Raw genomic sequence first — 17,851 nt, forward strand, 5'->3', positions numbered from 1 at the left:
AAAACTGAAAGCAAATGTTTGAATTATAATGTTAATTCTTAAATATTAACACATGCCTTTTTTGGTTCCTTGATAACATAACTCCCTCTGCTCTGCTCTGCTCTCTTTTGAAGGTATGCAAAATCAAGCCAAATCAAGACTATGTCCAGCAGCAAAATATTTTTTAAAGGCAGCAGGTTTCGGTACATGTAAGTATTTTCTTACCCTACTATAACTACTGTAAAATTCCCATCTGAAATCCAACCTCCCCCCCCCCCCCCCCCCCCCCGCTCCAGGTTGGTTACTTCCTATTCTGGTAATCTTAACTAAATAAAGGGAGTCTTGAATTCTTTGGAGAGCCACCTGCCTCTCTGTGTGCCTACCAAAACTGTCCTTTTGCAAAGCTTTTTTTTATATTTGCATTTTAATTAGTGCATTCTTTTGTAAATGATCCAGGACTAAGATTGAAAGGCTATATGGAAGTATATAAACTATATGCTCATAATAAACAGAGTGTGGAGAGTAGAACTGCAGTTGTATACACATTAATTTGGCATTTACTTTTGAGTTCATAGAATTGCATCCCGGTTTCTTCTTAGGAAATGTGTACAAAGAGAGGGAGGCCCATTTTGTTTGGTAGGCAGTTGAGCAGAAGTCCTATTGCCTTTAACTGGAACTGGAACTTATTCTGTTAATAAATATAGAAATCAATATATTCTGGGATACTGGGAAACTGCCATTGTTTGGCCAATCCCACTGTTTGCCTTGTGCTAATGGACACCAATACTTGTGTAGCATCAACAGCGCTTGCTAATGGAAAAGGTTTCATCCTGCTATCAAGTAGTATTGACATAGTATAAGTGTTGGTTTCCACAGGTATAATATAAAGAGTTACATAAATATATTCTACAGGAATGTTATTAATTTTTAAAGATATCACATGTTTATATTATCTGATAACTTTTAAATAGATTTATCAGTTACTGCGCTGCAAATGAAATCTTTCTCTAACAAATAGCTTGTATGTTACATGTTGTGTCTTGTTATAGTGGAAAAGTTGCCAAAGAGGTGGTTGAAGCAAGTTCTAAAATCCAGAGGGAGCCCCCTGAAGTGCACAGGTACTCTCTAATTTAAATAATTCCCTTATGAACTGATGTGAAAATTCAGAGAACTTCATGGGAGGCTACTGCTCTTGGTTGCCAGAAAGACCAAGACATTTGCTGCCTGGAACAAAGGATAGGCTGGTGCTTCCCTCTGTTCCTTGAACAGAAGCTGGCTGGAGTGGTGCTGACTCTTACAGCAACCGTGGCAATTGGGATAGGGTTGGACAACAGGCCTGAAAGCAGAGGGCTGGTGTATGCGGTATGGGACCATCCTCCGTCCGTGTGCCACAAACAGCTCTCTCTTCCAAGTGAGGAGAATGCCCAGGGCGCAGGGACCTATCCCTGCCACATCTGCTGCCTCAGCCAATAGACTCTATCTAACAGAAGAGTCAGCCTTGCACTTCAGTGACAGCACTGTCCTTCTGTGCCTTTTTTCTGTCTGAAATTTAGACAAAAGGATTGAAATAATATTCACATATATCCCTAAATTATAAAGTCACACAATGCATATTTGGCCAGTCACTCATCAAGCAGAAAGTTGCCACATTATCTTGGCCAGTCTTATGCAAGATAAGTTGAAAAGGTTATCTTTCACATATCAACTATAAGTACTTTCACTTTGCCAGTCTCATAGCCTCTAACCTGAAAGCCCAGCTCATCAGTTCAGGAAAACCATATGCCCCACACCCAGTGAAGAAATAACAAAGGGGAACTTCCACAATCACTGACTAGCCTTAATTCTGCATTAGCTATAAGGTAATAGAAGGAATGTAGCTTATTTAACAACTACGACAGCTGGGAAGATGTGAATACAAAGTGTGCATCTTTGATCCCACTGTAATGTATGCAATTTATATTTTGGCTGTATTATACCCTTGATCACCAGGGTTTTATTTAGTAATTCTCTGAGTCTTAAATGTGATGCCTAGTTAGCAAATGGTTAATGGAACTGGCTAAAGAAAACACTTCCTTTTTCACTACTTGAAGTCATTACTCAGGGAAAAAAAGGACTCGCTACTGAAGAAAGACATTAATCAAGTTGCATTTCTTTGCTTTTTATATTTTTGTTTAACCTTTATGTTTTACTTAAATTGATCTCTGCACCCACTCAAATGTTTCATAAGGCAGTCTTTCTGAGCCTGCTGTTCTGCAGGTGTTTTAGACTGCAACTCCATTTTCCTCACCTTTGACTATGCTGGGCCTAAGATGAAGTCTAAAGCATCTGAAGCACCAAGTTGTGGAAGGTTGACATAAAGAAATTCTAGTGATTTAAAGTACATATTACCATTTGTGTGCTTGCACGTACATGTGTGCACATGTTTTAAAGGGCCACAGACTCTTGCTTTGTGTCATGTGTTTCTATACAGTGAAACTTTCTGAAGAAAATAGCAATGAAGCATAAATCAGTGGTGCCATGTCTTTTGTTATATGCTTTGAGACATTGCGGACCTTCAACAGCATTATTATTATTATTAGGGTAATAACTATGTGCTTCTCTCCTTCTCAGAACCAGCATTGCACAAAGTCACAGCTCTCACTCTTTGAACAAACAGCTCATAATTAATATGGAGCCTCTGCAACCTCTTGTTCCATCCCCAAAAGACCAGGAAGAGGTTCTCTCAGATGAAGGCAAGTCTGTTCATCAACTGCTCTCCCCTCCTTGGTCTCTCATGCACTCATTTGTACATGGCCTAACTAAATAAATAAACCAGGGAAGTTGATCTAGTGCAGAGATCATGCCTGGCAATGTTAAAAGGTCCTTTTCACTTGCAATATATGTGAATCAGCAGGACCATTTTGTTAACATTCTGTGCATGGAATCTTTTAATTCTAGGGTACAGGACTTCTGATAAGGAATGTAGAAATTTCACTTATTCTAGAGTGAAAATGGTGGTGGGATGGGGAAATAGGAAGCTGCTGGATACAGATTGGAAAATAAACTACTTGGTCCCAAGGTAGCAAAATAACATTTCATATAAAGCTTTTCATTGCATCTTGGACCAAATTGTAATCTGTACCCAGGATCTGAGTCCTGCAGTGGCTTTTTTATTGTTGAAAACCTTGTGGAGAGTGTTCAGCAGAACAGCATTTACCCAAATGGACACAAAAATGGTAATCACAATGTTTTGTGTTTTCAAGCAGATTCTCTTGTAGAAACCTAACAGAGAAGAAATGGAAATGTCATCAGAACAGAATACATTTGGGAACCACTGGTTTGATAGGAGGAAAACACTAGGGCTGTGCTTGTGACTATATGCCAGGGAAAGCAGAATGAGTTTGTGTAGGCCACTCGGGGGATTAGAGATGAATCTGTGTAAGTTTTCCTTTCACTAAGCATATCTCCAGAGCACTTCAGAGCAGCCTCTTGCTCATGGGTTTTAATCAGGAGCTTTAGTTGCTGCTGGTGGTATCCTTGATGCTCTTACTGTTCTGATATTCCTGGGTGGAAGCCAGTCAGCATTCCTCTATAAAATACTTCCACAGGAGAGCTCTCATTACCTGGATGCATGTGACTGACTTTCCCCTACTCAGTTCCATCTTTGTGCATGTTTCTTCTCCCCTTTTGCCTGCATAAGTTGTACATTTTAATGAGAGCTTTAGAAAGTGTTCCTTGCATGCTTCTCTGGGATATGTTGCTGGGATTACTCCAGTCCTGAAAGCCTCCTTGGCTATTCTCTCTTGCTGGTTCCTTAGACTGGAATTGAGTTACTTCCTAAACTTGATGAAGTCTTCAGTTTCTCTAGCTGGCTGGCCAAAAGGCTCCTGCTTCTGGGTCCTTGCTCTCACTGCTGCTGCTGCTGCTTTTATACTCTGGCAGGGGAAGACCCTGCCATCAGTTCCCACCTGGTCCAGCATGACCCCATCCCTGTGTTCCTTCCTGGAAGCCTGACAGCTTGGGAATCTGGCTCCTACTCCATGCCTCGTGATACTCCCTCTCGTGTTCGTGCCCCCAGGTCTCTCGGTGAGTGCTGATGGCCTGGGTATATAATGGCTAATGTGGGTGGGGTTGGACTATTCACAGCATCAGTGAATAGCATGCCTACTTGTGTGTGTCATGGAGAGAAAGCAGAAGGGCTGGCAAAAACCCAGAAATTACTGTGCCTTTATGCTATCCATCCTCATCATAGGAACATGTCCATGATTTAGAGTTACCAGTGTTCCGGTGATGGGTTTGGGGATTATGCTCAGAGGTATCACCAAAGCCATCTAACATTCTCTGTTGGCAGTGTCCTCTGAGTTTGCACACTGTGTCTATCTGAAGGAATGACATTTGTACACTGTTTGAGGTAGACCAAAATGTATCCCATTTGATTACCAAAGGACCTTGCCATCCTCTTTCCCCAGTTCTGACCAGTTTATTTGCATTTTGATTGATTTTTGCAGACTGTCATGTCTTAGTTACTAGTGCATTTTCCCTTAGTCATAAGATTCATGCAGGGCATGGTCCTTTGAAACCTTCCTCTAGGAGAATTTCATGAGTCATGAACTATTAATATGTAGTCCTTATGAAGCAACTGGAATCACCTTGGAGCTCTGTGATCTCATGTTCCTTATAAAAGGTTGTTTTTCTGATGACAGGGACAGACTTTAGGCTTTACATAGGCAGTACCTTTTGGAGCACCTTCCTTTTCTGACATATATTTGGCCTAGCCTCAGTCTTGCAAAAGTAGTGTGATGATTGTGCAGAAGCAGCGGCAGTGTTTTGCTGCAATTTAGATGGTCTTTGCCTCTTTTTAAAAAGGCTGGACACAAGTTCAGAAACAGCACTCTTTCAGAGGACACCTTCATCCCCATGAATATGCATAATAAAATCCTCTTAAATGTTCCTTCTAGATTATTATAAGGCAGCCTTGGACTATTTGTTTTAATGCTGTTTGTATGAAAGATCCATATAACATTTTCAAAAGCACAATTTGCATTACAGACAGGTCCAGCATATTTAGCAAAGCTAACACTTCCATCTCAGGGAAAGTGCATTTAACCAGCAAGAAACCTGTGAAAGCTAAATGGAATATGCATGTTCCAAAACCATGTGCCAGATGCTGAGGGTGGGCAGGTGTGGTGGGAGTGGGGAAGCAAACTATTGGTAAATGTCATTACTGCTAATATTTCACCAAACTTTTCACTAATGTTTGTGCATATGTCTATATTGGTGAATACAACTGTAGGAGAATAAATTAGGTTTTCCAGAAGGTCACTATCATTTGTCTAAAAACAGAGTTCCTGTAACAAAACTCCAGTAGTCCTTACCTGGATGAGCACTGCCTAGCAACGGTGACACATGCTCTGGTAACCTCCCAGTTGGATTATTGTAATGCTCTTTACCTGGGGCTGCCCTTGAAAACAGTTCAGATACTTCAATTGGTACAAAATAGAGCTGCCAGGTTGCTGATGGGGGCCGGCCATTATTCTCATATAGTGCCAGCCCTCTGTCAGCTTCACTGGCTCCCAATTGAAGTCCGAGCCCAATTCAAGGTGCTGGTGCTAACCTACAAAGCCCTAAATGGCTTGGGACCAGGATACCTGCAGGAGCATCTCTTTCCATATATGCCCTCAAGCCCCTTAAGATCGGCAGGGGAGGCCTTGCTCCAGGAACTCTCTCTGAAGGAGGTACGGAGGGTAACTGCTCGGAGGAGGGCCTTCTCTGTGGTGACACCCAGACTATGGAATATGCTTTCCAGAGAGGTCCGCCAGGTGCCGACACTCTACTTTTCCGGCACCAGGTAAAGACCTTTTTATTTACCCATCATTTTAATAATTAAATCAATAATTTTAATAAGAAATAATGAGTTTGTAGTCGCATTTTCTTTCTCTTCTTCTTTTCCTTTTTCCTTTTCTTCTTTTAATCTTGAATAATGGTTATGAATGTTTTAATGTTTATGAGTGAATTTTAATTGTATTTTATATGGTTATTTATTTTGTCGTGAGCCTTCCTGAGGCTATGCAAAGGACAGCATAGACATGTTTTAAATAAATAAAAGGGCATGGAATCATCCACTATTGTCTCTGAATGAAACTTAGAGATTGTTTTAGATCTACTTGGCAAGGATTCTTTTTGATCTGTTTAGTGTCCTTGAAGTAAAACAGCCATACCTGACCATAGATGAAGTTTGGGCATTCCCATTTTAGAATATTTTTTGACAGCTTGGCTCTGCTGCAGTGATTTATCACATAAGGAGGATGTAGACTGTCATACATTTGCGAACAGGCAGATTCTGTTCTGTGCTTGCAGACAGTTGAATTGAATGCTAGTCTCTGTGTGGCTGACGCAACTATATGATTTCAGACTATATGCTTCAGCACAAACTCTTCCTTGGTTCTCTTTTCCCCTTTGGTAAGATGGATGCCTTTTTTTCGCCTGAGTGCATTTGCTAACCTCCCAGAGCCATCTGCCCACCTCAGGAGGGTTGTCTATGAATCAGGGAACACACAAATGATATGGTGAGACCCTAATGATTTTATACATATAAAAATAGCATGTCGACACCAGTTGTTGGCAGTCAGTGCCTTGCTTTTTATATCCTAGAAACTGCTCTAAGGGCTCTGTTTTGTATCGACAGGATTACACAAGGATTTTATGTCTGAAAAGCATGACAGAACAGCCCAAAGCAGGAAAGGGTTAGTTATTTTGTTGTCCTTCAGAAAAAAAAGGCTGCTCCTGAAAAATGCATTGAGGGAGCCAGCAGTAATTTTGCCGAGGCAGAGTCCCACCAACACCCCACTTCACCCAATCCCTGAAAAGTGGGAAATGAAATCTGGGAAATACTCTAGGATCTGTCTGAGCCTCTAATTTGTATGTTATTTAGTTTAAAAGTATATCTTTGTTTCCAGCTTTATACTGGAATATGACTGTGCTTAGTTTTGTGATATACTAAGTGCATAAAACTATCATTTCTGCATATCAGACTGTCTTTTGCTGACTAACAGCTGTGATATGATATTAATTCTTGAGCAATGCCAGTTCTGTCAATATATTTGATACCTGATAAATGTGGTGGTAGAACTTGAGGGCTACATAAAAGGTCTGAACGGAACATTACCCACTTATGTTCCTTCCTCATCAGTGCTAGCCCTTATCCACATTTCCTTAAGAGAAACGCATTAGGAGGAGCACAGAAGGATGCTTTGAATTGCATTGGTCCATCTACTTCTGTGTTGTTTGCATTGACTGGCAGTGGCTGTCCAGGATTTTGGACAGAAATCTTTCACAGCTCTATGTGCAAGATGACAATAATTTTATCTGGGACCTTTTCCATACAAAATAACCCTTTGCAAGAGATTTTTAATTTTGTTGTTCCAATTTCCCTTGCATTCTTCATAACCTTATTTTTCCTAAATGGTCAAGAATCTGCAGGTGAAAACTACCCCTGAATTCTGCCATAGTTTACCCTGCCCAATTGTTTGCTTGTCTCCATTTCACAGATGTTGACTTGCCAAAGACTTTGCTTTTCCTGCAACATAGACTGCTCCTTCCAAACATATAGCCCTTCCAGTGGTGCTGTTCCACCATTATGTCAGTTGCATGACAACATCAATAAGTGTCACTAGAAGTGTACATTGGACAGCTGTGGGAGAAGCATTCTCATATGGTAATGCTTTTATGTCTTGTCTGACATCAAACACGACAACAGAAAATCTCCCCTTTACAAATTAATTTCTCCATTCTCTTCAGTGTTACATTTAGGTCAAATTTTGCCAGAAACAATATAACTGATGTTAGAAACAACCCTAATAACTGTTTTTCTATCACTCTTTGCTTCATGCAAAGATATTTTTTCCTGCCTAATTCAAGCATAAATCTTACAGCAGATTTAAGTGAGCAACAAGGAGCAGTGGTATCTGCAAAGCTACAAGCTTCAGGCAAAGCATGGGGAGGTGCTGTGATTCACATCCCAAATTGCAGCTCATACCAACCACTGCAGAAGATGTAAGGGTGATTGCTCTGGGGCTTACAGTCAGTAAATCTTCGCATTTTAAATCCTTCCCAATCAAAGCAATGGGGGAAAGTGATGGGCCCTGATCTGCCCTGCCTCAGGACCACACGGAGCTGGGGCTCCACAGCCAGTTCCCCTTTGCCCCACCCTCTGATTGCTCTATTTCAGGAACTTGCATGGGGTCCTACTAGGAGGAACACTGCCAGTTGTCACTTTTCTCTTTCTGAACTTGCAGCAGAGTTTTGACAGTCGAGCTCCTTTCCATTAGTGGAGGCCAGTCCCTGTCATATGCCTGTTCTTTCCAACTGGCTGCATTCGGGGATTAGGATGGTATTGCAAAGGACCGCTCCCACAAATAGTTCATTAAAAGTACTCATGCAATATTAAATAACAGAATGCATCCCCTAAAAGTGAGAGGTCACAACTTTTCCTTAGATATTTGCACATGTGAACCTTTACTGTTTCTTTCATTACTCTGCATTATAGTGTAGTAAATGTTAAAAGGCTTAGACCGGTATGTGTAGTGCAGCTGTTTATTAGCAACTGCTAAGGAAAAGGTTGGTATTTGACGTTAATTGTATTGTATATTATGAGACAGTTGGAAAGGTTTAAAAATAGCCTTCCTTAGTGTTCTCTGGTCGGCTGTTTCTATTGGCCAAGTTAGAAGCCTGTTATTTGATTCATTCAGCTGGACCCTCCTGAGCTGAACACAGTGGAAACTTGGTAAAGGTCACAGCCAGTATGGGTGACTGGTTCAGGCTGCCATAGTGAACATAATAGTTAGTCAAAATGGTGAAGTGCTTAGTAAAAATCCAAACCAGGAGGAGTATTCATTTGCGAATGGTTAACCATTGTAGCAAAGATGTGTGCATTCGTTTGCTGAGACATGGGTCTCGGATTACAGCTACAAGTGCTGGTAAGTTGAAGTTCATTTTTGCATACTTGTTGAAACCTTTTCGCCAGAAAACTCTGTGCTTTCCCCACTGTTCAGTTTGTCATTGTAATAAAGGTATAAATATTGAATCCAGTATACTGTAGCATTAATATTTAAGTAGTTTTTCTGTTCCTCACCTTTCTTCTCCCACACCCCACTAAAAACAGAGCAGGAAAGATCAGGGGAAATTAGCTAAGATATGGTGGGGCTTTGTTAAATGTAAAATTTTCAATGACAAGTGTGTTTCTAGGTTCAATTAAATTCATTCTAGCTGACAACCTAAGTTGACAAAGATGTTTAATTGCCACATGACTATTTCAGGACTAAAATATATAGAGTTAGGGTTACATGTAAGGAACTGAATTGCTTACATAAAACTTTGCAAGAAACTATGAATTACAGGCAGTATAATTTCATGCCATTTTATTTTCAGCCTTGGGTATGTAGTACACATTGCCACAGAAAAGCTTGTTCAGTACTAAGTATCTCTAAACTGCACACAACTGAAAAGTGAATTCTTGAGCTGAGAAAGAACAAATGGATTTTCAGAACATCATAGCCTATGTAGAAAAAATTCAGTTTTCTGGACTGAATGCTAGAGCACCTTCTTTCTTTAAAGCCACTGTGACATTTCTTTTGAAACTAGCTCATCAGTTGAGAAAAAATTCAGCTGGGTTTAATAAAACTAAGAAGGAAAATGTTATGTAAAGATTGGTTCTCTTCACTTAAAAAGGAAAAGCTTTGTTGGGCAACATTTTTCTGTAAAGTGGCCTTTGCAACCAGGTGCACTAGAGTACAACTATTGTTCTCCATGACCACCTGCCATGTTGTCCAAGGCTGATGGGAGTTGTAGTCCCAAACATCTGAGGGCACCAGTTTGGCTAAGTCTGTTGTGGAATCTTTATGCTGTTTCTTGCCATTATGTAAAATTACCCACACTGTAAATGCTTCATTACATTGTTTATTGAAAAACAATTACCCATCTCTTCTTAAAAACAAACCAGAGCAGTTTACAATGCAAAATAAATTAATATTGCAACAATAAAACTCTGCCAGAAATAATAAAAACAAAAATGGTAGCATTGCAAAATAAACAACCATCCAACGAGAAACAAAACAAAAACTGATCAAAATGGAGAAAAAACCCAGTATATAGAAAACAATAAAAGCAACCTTCAATTCATACCAAAAGCCTTTCTGAAAAGCTAGATCTAAACTTGGTCTCTACTCAGTACTAGAATGAGGCAGGCCACTCCAGAGGGCATTCTACAAGTTCAGTACCACCACCAGACATTTGTTGTCCTTCAGGCTGAGTAGAATCTGAAGCAGAGTCTCAGATGGTAAACTAAGTGCTTGGGAAAGCACACAGGAAAGGCAGCTCAATGCCTTGGCATGATAGATAAGGATTGTGAAAGCTGGTAGGGTGTCTCAAAATTCTTTAAAATTCTGCAATTATAGGGTATCAGATGGAGCTACATTTGTCTCCTTTCCTATAGAAGCCATTCCTTGCTGCTTGCCATAAACTGGTAACAGTGATGTGATCCATGCCTTGTGATCCATGTGAATAGAGGAATCAAATGTTCCTTTCATTGTCCAGCACACATTATGTCCCATCAATGTAGCTGAAATGGTCACATGTATACCCAACTGAGATGGGATCTCACCATAGGAAGTACCTGCTATGTGCTGACACTGTGAAAGAATGGAATTTGAACTAGGCTTGTCTAAAGAGATGCCAAGGCTGCCTAGAATACCTTGGTGGCTCATGTGATAGCTACTGTGCGTTCTTGATTGCACATATACAGAACTACACATCTGTACGTGTATGCTGAACAATACAGAAGCATTAGGATCTTTTTCAGAGAAGTGAGTTGACTGCACTCTGAACCAGACAAAGTGGGAAAACTGGAGCACTGGCAAAGTTTAAGGGTGAACAATACGTATGTTATTTTACCACAAGTCACTTTCACCAGAGAACAAGGACCATGACTGGTGAACCTTGCAAAGCGTTCCCGAGAGTCCAGAGAGGAGGGGCAGTGAGAATAATGAATGGGTGATGCAGAAAGGAGGCTGCAGAGGGTACAGGCTGTCTTGAGGTCCACCAACCGTATCATGATTGCATTTGAATCCAGTCACAGGACAGCACTGGCTTGCATCTAGGAAAGAAAAGAGATGCAGTGCCTCTTCTTGCTCTAGTTGGAGGAAGTGTAAAGATAGTTATAAGGATGTTATAAATTTGTAAGTTTTTATGTACATTAATTGAAGTGGACAACGATTCTCACATGCTCACTGAAGTACTTGAAGATGCATGTGAGGTCAGCTTAGATGTTGTAATTGGAGTTCTTATGTAATACTGTGCAACTACACTTGTGTAGATGACATTGAAAAATGCAAATACATAATAATAAAATTGATTTGGCCTCTACTTTGAAAACTGAGATGCTTGATCATGCTTATGAGGGCCACATTTGTAACTTTAATCTCAAGTTAATAGTTCAGGAATCATAACTGCTGAAAGACTCTAGGAATCCTGCCAAATCTATATACAACATAGGAGGCTGACATGCAGTGGCTTGAGTTGAGATTAAATCAGTTGAGTTGTACTTAACTGTTTGTCTTTAAAAAACACCCAAATCCATTTTTGAGGAACCTGACATTGCAACATATGTCTGTTGTTCATTAGTGACATGGATTATGTGAGGAAACTATTTTAATTACTATGTTTTTTTCTATTAGTGCTTGTTTGATCTTCATATTTATTTTATAGAATTTAATTCAAATGGAACAACAGTGTTATGCAGTTTGATTTCAAAACTGCAAGTTTCTTTGTATTTCAAGTTATTCTTCATGGTCTTTGTGCATCATACATAAACTATTTTTTGAGTGTTCATTGTCCTTCCTGACACATGTTAACATGAGATGGGTGAAGTGGGAAATAGATATGTGACATTAGTTCCAATAAAACCATCCTTAACTCTTCTGCCTCATCTACATTTGGCATGTATATTACTGGTGTGGAACAGAGGTGTAGTAAAGAGAAGATGACTTAGTCCTAACAAAATGTTTAAAAGGGAAAATGTAAATCTCAGAATGAAAATTGACTAAAATACGTTCATATTAAATAAATATAAATGATTTGTTAAAATCAAACAGTGCAACAATATTTTTAAAAAGTAAAATAAAATCAAGTAATACTAAAATTCTTCATTTCATAGCAAAGATTTTAATGCAAATTGTCTAAACCTATTGGATTAGATCCAGACACAGTTTTACTTAGTCTAGGAGTGAATCAGTCTAGGTTCAACCTGCTGTTAATTATCTTACATATCACATTCAAGTGTAAATACTGAATTAAAAGAAAATAAATATTCAGATTGCCAGGTATGGTTCAGCCTCAAGAACTTCTCTAGGGTTCAGTAACAGTTAACCAATGCTGCTGCAATTTTAAGGAAGAATATACCACGTTTCAATTAATCTGTATAAAAATCATACTGAATGTACTCTTAGCAATAGTCTCTAAATCAAAGTGTATAATCTTATTGCATGGAAAGAGTGTTCAAAAGGCAAACATAATACCTTTTGCAGCAGATGCTCTACATATAAAACTCTTAAATCTACAGTTCCAATCACTTTCTCTTGAAGCGGTTTTGCTTCTGTTTTGCCATGAACTGATGCGTTATGTACAATCTTTTCAATTGTTGCTCATGTGTAAGATTGGATTATATCCTGAGATATGCAATTGTATGGTAGCCAGTATTTCACATGAATGTATGGATACAAGGAGCCTGATTTGTAAATAATATAACCAGTTTATAGGTGTCAAATTAACACCACACATTACCACACATTCTTCTGCACACACATCTTAACTGTGTCTAACAATACAGAGTACTCTGTGGTTTCAAAACTTTGAGCTTGTGTACAAGACAGCATGCATGCACGTGAGGTTTGAAAAATGTGGATTTGCATTTTGATTTTTAAAACCTTCAACATGTAGGTCTTGCATTTAGCGGTTAACAACATGTATATAAAATGTTGAACCATTAATTTTAATGAACCACTGAATTACTAGATTATAAACAGCTATTTCTGAAAACCTTCTTTTGTTGTTTTGTGTATGGTTCTATCCCTTTCAAATATATGTTTGAAACCTAAAAAGGTCCATTATAATCTGTTTTCATAGGTATCCAGCTGCCGAAAGAAGATGATGTTTCAATACCTATGATATCCAACTCTCCTGCTAAGGAGGCAGATGACAGTTCTGATCTTTCTATTGAGGAGGAGGAGAAAATAAAGGAAGAACCTTTAACAATCTCAGAGATGGTGTACAATCCAAGTACTAGCCTGCTCCCTACTCCTGTTAATGATGATGAGATTGACTTGCTCTTTCAAACCTCTCCAAGGCCAGAGAATGAAAAAGAAGATACAGATTCATTTGAGGAACTGGAGGCTGATGAAAATGCATTTTTGGTTGCAGAAGAGGAGGAGCTAAAGGAAGCTCGGAAAGCACTTAGGTGGAGCTATGAGGTTTTGATGGGCAACATGAAGATAAATGCTGTTGTGAAGAGCTTTTCTAGACTTCTTTTTGTTGGGCTTGGAATATTGCTGGTCATTTTTCCTCTTCTGCTTGTACTTCTGGAATCAGACCTTGATATCTCCTTTCTTCATGAAATCCGCCAGACTCCAGAGTTTCAGCAGTTTCACATTGAATATTACTGCCCTCTTAGACAGTGGTTGGCCTGCAAAATAGACTTTGTGAGCCGCTTGCTTGGCAGCTCTTAGATAGTAAACAAATGTGGTAAGACTAAGGGCTATATTCAAAACTAGTGAATTTCATTCAGTGCTTAGGTGCTCATAAACATCCTGAAGGCCATCAGCAAGTAGTTCTGCATTTTAGATCCACAGTAGATTTCAACATTCTTAAGTTTCCTTTCCATAATTGAATAATTTATTTAGCTACATGGTGGCCTTTCAGTAACCAAAAAGTGGTTAGGTTTTTTTTCTTGCTTGTCTGTTTTTATCAATGACCATACAGAACTGAAATTTCATTATAAATTTCATTATACTACATTATAAGCCATGATGTACTAAATTTAAGCATTAGTAACAGCAGAAAGGTGATGCTTTTGAATATATTCCTTAGTAAAACAATCTCTACTAACCAATGCCTATACAAGCAACATTGATTGCTGGGATTTCCTTTCTTGGTTCAATTTTTCATTTTTAAGAATATTTTTTATGTATTTGCAAAATTTTGGTAAATTTTTAGCAAAGACAACTTATGAAGACATTTAAGTGTACAGATTAGTAAAATAAATGCACAAGGGCATGTCATGAGTTTTTAAAATGTTTAAGCAAAGTTTTGTTTTTTAATTGAAGAGTGAAGTTTTTAGAGATCCGCACAAGATGGTGAGTAGTTGGAGGTGGGAAATAGGCAGGGTCTGCTAGATGGAACTGAAATGACATTATCAAATACCAAGTTTCTGAGGGTGAAACTATACATTATGAAGAAAACACGTGGTAACATAGGGGTCATTTGAAGGTGAGAATTCAGTGGCAAGGAAGAAATGCTTAACCCCTCTTGCACCCACCAATTCATGCCTTGTGGCTCCCAGTTTGTAGATTCCAAAACTCTAAAAGAAGCTCAGCTGTATGGGAAAACAGCCTGGGTGGGATATTTGCAGGGGAGAATTAGTGGGTGCATGACTGTTTAAGCACTCCCTCCTGTTTGTTGGTGCTACAAATTCTGCTTGCCCCTATATTGATGTTAAATGGCAGATGCATGTGTTTCCCAAACATGTCTGGTCAGTGTAATGTGTAGTTCTGCTGTGGTAATTGTAAAGCTGAAAAGAGGTGAGTATTTCCTAATTAAGTTTTCCCTATGGCTTACCACTTCAGTTAGTGGTAATGAAAGGTCTTTGCAAGGCAGTGGAGGTACAGTTTTGTAAGAGGTTTAGGGGATTTTGGATTAACTGTAGATTATTGTACATAACATAGAAATGTGGATATAGATATATATTTAAAAGTCTAGATAGACCTAATTAAATACATAGAAGTTCAAAATACACCAGTTTCTAAAAATAGAGACTTTGTGAAAAGAATCCTGCCCCCTGAATCCCAGGCATTTGAAGCTAACTATCTTGGTCCCTTATTCTGTTCAGTACTGTTTTTCATTATAATAAATCCCAGAGTCACTGTTTCATGTTTTATTATTTCTTGTGCATGCTATCTCTTTTACCCAATAGAAATGACAATGGATGCACATGGTTTTACTCATAAATGTGTCCCTATAACAGTGGTGTGTGGTTATCTTTGTTGTCTTGATGTGCTGGGGATTTTGTGCCGGTGTAGCTCTAAATTCTGCTAAGAGGCTATAAACGCATAAAACCTCGTGTGTATAGAGAAGATCAGTAGGTCTTAGTGCCCAACCTTGAAATAGATGAGGGGGTGGAGGAAGAACCCATCAATTGCATATGTATATGTTAGTATGGATTTCCTAACACAGGCTTGGCTCCCCCACTGCCCTTTCCCCAATTATCTAACTGTATCAGTCACAGGATTCTTATAGTGCAATCCTATGCAAGTTTGCTCAGAAGCAATTCCTTAAAGCAATGGAATTTACTCCCAGGTAAAAGAGAATAGGGTTACAGCCTCAGTCTTGACTCAGGTGAACACCAACTGGGTGTGTTGCCTGTGTGAAAACAAATTGGCTCCACTATTACTGTTAGAATTGCAGCTATGTATTATTTCTATGGAGTTTATCAGTACGTAAGAGAGGAAGTTTTTATTTTATTTTTTTTATCCTCACAACAACCTGTTCAGCTTATTTCATAATGGTGTTGTGAGTAACCTAACCTGTTGAGGAGTCATAGTGTTTCATCCATAAAGAAGCAAAAATGTTCTTTAACAAATAAAACCAAATGTACAGCAAATTCATGTGGCACACAAGTGCTTAACTGAGTATCAGACTGTGCCTGTAAATTACACAATGAAAATTCAGTATGTTTTGTAAAAGAGCTTTGAGCCTCTGAACCAGCCCTTTGTAAATGTTCCATGAGCATTATAGAGCTCCCTTGGATAAAGCCTCTTCTTCAGGGTAGAAGTTTCTTTCTCCCTTTTAAAGAAGTCAGCTAGTACAGGACATTTTGGTGATTTTCTTTTGCTTGCCCTCCATCTCCAAAAAGGAAAAGATACCACTTGCACCTTTTTTTAGACTAACCCTTTCTGTGCACTCTTGCACAGGTAATTGCAATAATTTATTTTACCTTCAGGACTTAATCTTCAAGCTTTCCTGCAATATCAGTTCCTTTGCAAATAATTGCTGATCAATTGTTTGGTGCACATTTAGGATGGAATTCAGTGGTGCTGTTCTGAGGCAGAACAACTTTCAATCCAACAGATGCCTCCAGAAAAAAAGGCAAGTCCCACCAATTCTATTTTCTTTCTCTACTTCCCAGCAATCTCTTTCAGAGGGTTGTGGGCCGCTCCAGAGTAACTGTGGAAGGTTACTCTGGAAGACCCACTGGGTATTGCACAGGGTAAAAATACCCAAATAAATAGATAAAATAAATAAGGTGGCACAAGGAGAAAGGCGACAGGAAAAAACTGCCTTTCCTCTTTGGCAAACGGGATTGAAAGCTGCTTCTGAAGTGGAACTGTACCACTGGATCCTGCCTAGAATTGTTTTACAAGTTCTAGATTAATCCTTTTTTGTGTTAGCATGAATTCAATAAGGATACAGCAATCTTTGGTTTCTAAAACAAAGTCATTAGTATTTTAGGCCCTATAGTTATAGAAATAGACAACACTCACTTTGCAAATAGATTTACTTTTAGTATACTAATCCCTGTTCTGATTCCTATAGGTAAATAAAATTTCACTGTGCTCCTCAGATATGAACAGTTGGGTCCCAGGTTTGAAAATGTAGTCTTGTCCGTGTTATAGAGCTCCAAATTTAGTAGAAGATTTTGTCAGTAAGACTTAATGTTATCAGGGAAGGGTTGAACTGCATGAGGAACAGATTACCTCAGAGAATGGAGTGTGCAATAAGGATACACGTCGTGTTGAATGCAAGAGCATGTACAAGAATGTCACACATCCTTGACCTTTAGCAAAGCTCCACAGTGAATTCTGTCAAGTTATGAATGCTTGTAAGAGGGACATCTCTTAGAGAACAGGTGGAAGTGAGAAGAGGCCAGGAAGGGGTGTGTCTGTCAACAGGCATGCACTGTGTAGGGTGAAACAAAGTACTAGAAAAGTTGTAGCTTGGCATATGAGGAGTCAAATGGTAAAGTATTGTGTATTTCTGTCTGTGCTTGGAATATATTGTAAAACGTTATGTACTTGAAATCTATTTTGTGATTTGTGTAATATTTATAAACAACTCTGGGAAGAATTAAGTTGGGTTTATCTCATTGAAATGCAAACACACACAAACAAACCTAGGGAAAAATGTACCTGTAAATTTGAGCCTTATCTTTGTAAAGTGAATTTCACATTTCTATGTCAACATCTTGATTGTTTTATATGTTAATATTCGGACAGGACTAATAAAACATATTGGAAAAAAATCACTTTGCAATGCTATGTACCTTATTATAGAGTTATTTGTTGAAGAATCATAGCATGAATGTTACAACTTTAGATCACAGGCCTCACATTTCCTAAGAAATGATTAATGACACAGCCCTAAAAGTTGATACTCCAGTGCACAACCTGCAGGATTAGTTATACCAACAGTATAACAGTATACCAACAGTATCACCACATCATCATGAACTATACCACAATGGCATTACCAGAAGACACCCTGAAAATATTTAGAATGGTTTCCAGAACTGTAGCAATGTTGTCCGCTGCAGAAAAACCAGCAAAGGAACCTAAAGATGAACAAATTGATT

General features: G+C 38.8%; 1 protein-coding gene across 1 annotated transcript in view; it reads left to right on the plus strand.

Moving 5' to 3' along the window:
- FRMD3 (FERM domain containing 3) overlaps nucleotides 1-17,524 on the plus strand; it is a 126,922-nt gene extending 109,398 nt beyond the window's left edge. The window contains exons 11-15 of the mRNA XM_044446819.1: nucleotides 114-188; nucleotides 1,029-1,097; nucleotides 2,590-2,711; nucleotides 3,901-4,044; nucleotides 13,135-17,524. Coding sequence (XP_044302754.1) covers nucleotides 114-188; nucleotides 1,029-1,097; nucleotides 2,590-2,711; nucleotides 3,901-4,044; nucleotides 13,135-13,733 — 1,009 coding nt within the window. The 3' untranslated portion in view covers nucleotides 13,734-17,524. The remainder of the gene's footprint in view (nucleotides 1-113; nucleotides 189-1,028; nucleotides 1,098-2,589; nucleotides 2,712-3,900; nucleotides 4,045-13,134) is intronic.
- Nucleotides 17,525-17,851: the final 327 nt, after the last annotated feature.

Source organism: Varanus komodoensis, unplaced genomic scaffold (genome assembly GCF_004798865.1).
Source record: "Varanus komodoensis strain SLA01 unplaced genomic scaffold, ASM479886v1 scaffold5, whole genome shotgun sequence".
Taxonomy (NCBI): Eukaryota; Metazoa; Chordata; class Lepidosauria; order Squamata; family Varanidae; genus Varanus; species Varanus komodoensis.